This window comes from Emiliania huxleyi (genome assembly GCF_000372725.1).
Source record: "Emiliania huxleyi CCMP1516 unplaced genomic scaffold EMIHUscaffold_11068, whole genome shotgun sequence".
Taxonomy (NCBI): domain Eukaryota; phylum Haptophyta; order Isochrysidales; family Noelaerhabdaceae; genus Emiliania; species Emiliania huxleyi.
The window spans coordinates 1-1,049 of record NW_005201751.1 but is presented as its reverse complement, the minus strand read 5'-3'; the positions used below and the strand labels follow the sequence as shown (position 1 = coordinate 1,049).

General features: G+C 67.4%; 1 protein-coding gene across 1 annotated transcript; it reads right to left on the bottom strand.

Moving 5' to 3' along the window:
- Positions 1 to 444: 444 nt before the first annotated feature.
- On the bottom strand, positions 445 to 972 carry EMIHUDRAFT_260452 (hypothetical protein; the record flags this gene model as incomplete). The annotated part of the gene is made up of 1 exon (XM_005791657.1): positions 445 to 972. The coding sequence occupies one exon, from the start codon at positions 970 to 972 to the stop codon at positions 445 to 447; it is 528 nt and encodes a 175-aa protein (XP_005791714.1).
- Between the last annotated feature and the right edge of the window lie 77 nt (positions 973 to 1,049).

The following is a 1,049-nucleotide window of genomic DNA, read 5'->3' as shown; positions in this document are numbered from 1 at the left end:
CACGACCGCGGCCTCGGCGGGCGGCGCGTGGAATGGCGCGCTCTCGTCGTTGGCCGGGAGGCCGCATGAAGGCGCAACAGTCGAACGCCGCTTTGGCGGCGGCCCTTCCGGCGGCTCGTATGGACGCTTCGACGTGCGGATCCGCTTGTGCGGAGCGCCCGCCGCCTCCGATGCTAGCCTCCTGTGCCGAGGTGCCTCTCGGCGGCCTCTCGGCTCTGCCTCTCAGCTGCCTCTCGGCTCTGCCTCTCGGCTGCCTCTCGGCTCTGCCTCTCAGCTGCCTCTCGGCTCTGCCTCTCGGCGGCCTCTCGGCTCTGCCTCTCGGCGGCCTCTCGGCTCTGCCTCTCGGCTGCCTCTCGGCTATAACTCGTTGCGCCTCCGCAAAGATGTCGACGAACGAGATGTAGAGCATGACGCCGCCCGACGCGGCCTACGAGTGCTGCGTCCTCATTTCTGGTCGCACTTCGCGCCTGGCAGTACGCACCTCTGCGCGTCTGTGTCTGCCAGGGCACAGGCAAGCGTCGCCTCACGCCCGCCATGGAGCGACTCGGGCAGGTAGACGACGAGGCCGCCGACTGCCGTCGCGAGACCGGCGAAGAGGGAGAGGAGCAGCGCCATGTTGAAGGAGTGCGAGCCAAAGGAGATGTCGTGGTCCGCGTCGCCCCCCTCGGCGATCGGCTCGATGTCGGTGCCGGACGAGTCGTAGAGATAGTGGCGGTCACGCTCAAACTCGGTCGGCCCGTGCTCGCCGGCAATGACGAGGCCGGCGACGCCGGTCGTGTCGATGGTGAAGAGCGAGTCGTCGAGGCCGGCGTCGAACTGGAGGGTGTAGCACACGCCCGCTGTTGTCCCACGCAGGGCGTAGCCGGCGAGACGGCTAGGACACTCGCCTTTCATCAGGTCCGACGCCAAGTCCTGCAGCTTTTCCATGCTCGCCTCGGTTGGCAAAGCGGTCTCAATAAGCACCAGCTTCATCGCCGGGTCGGCGTAAGCCCCGCCGACCTTCTGCGCCGACCAGGTGTGCGACAAGGCATTCGTGGTTAGCCACGAAT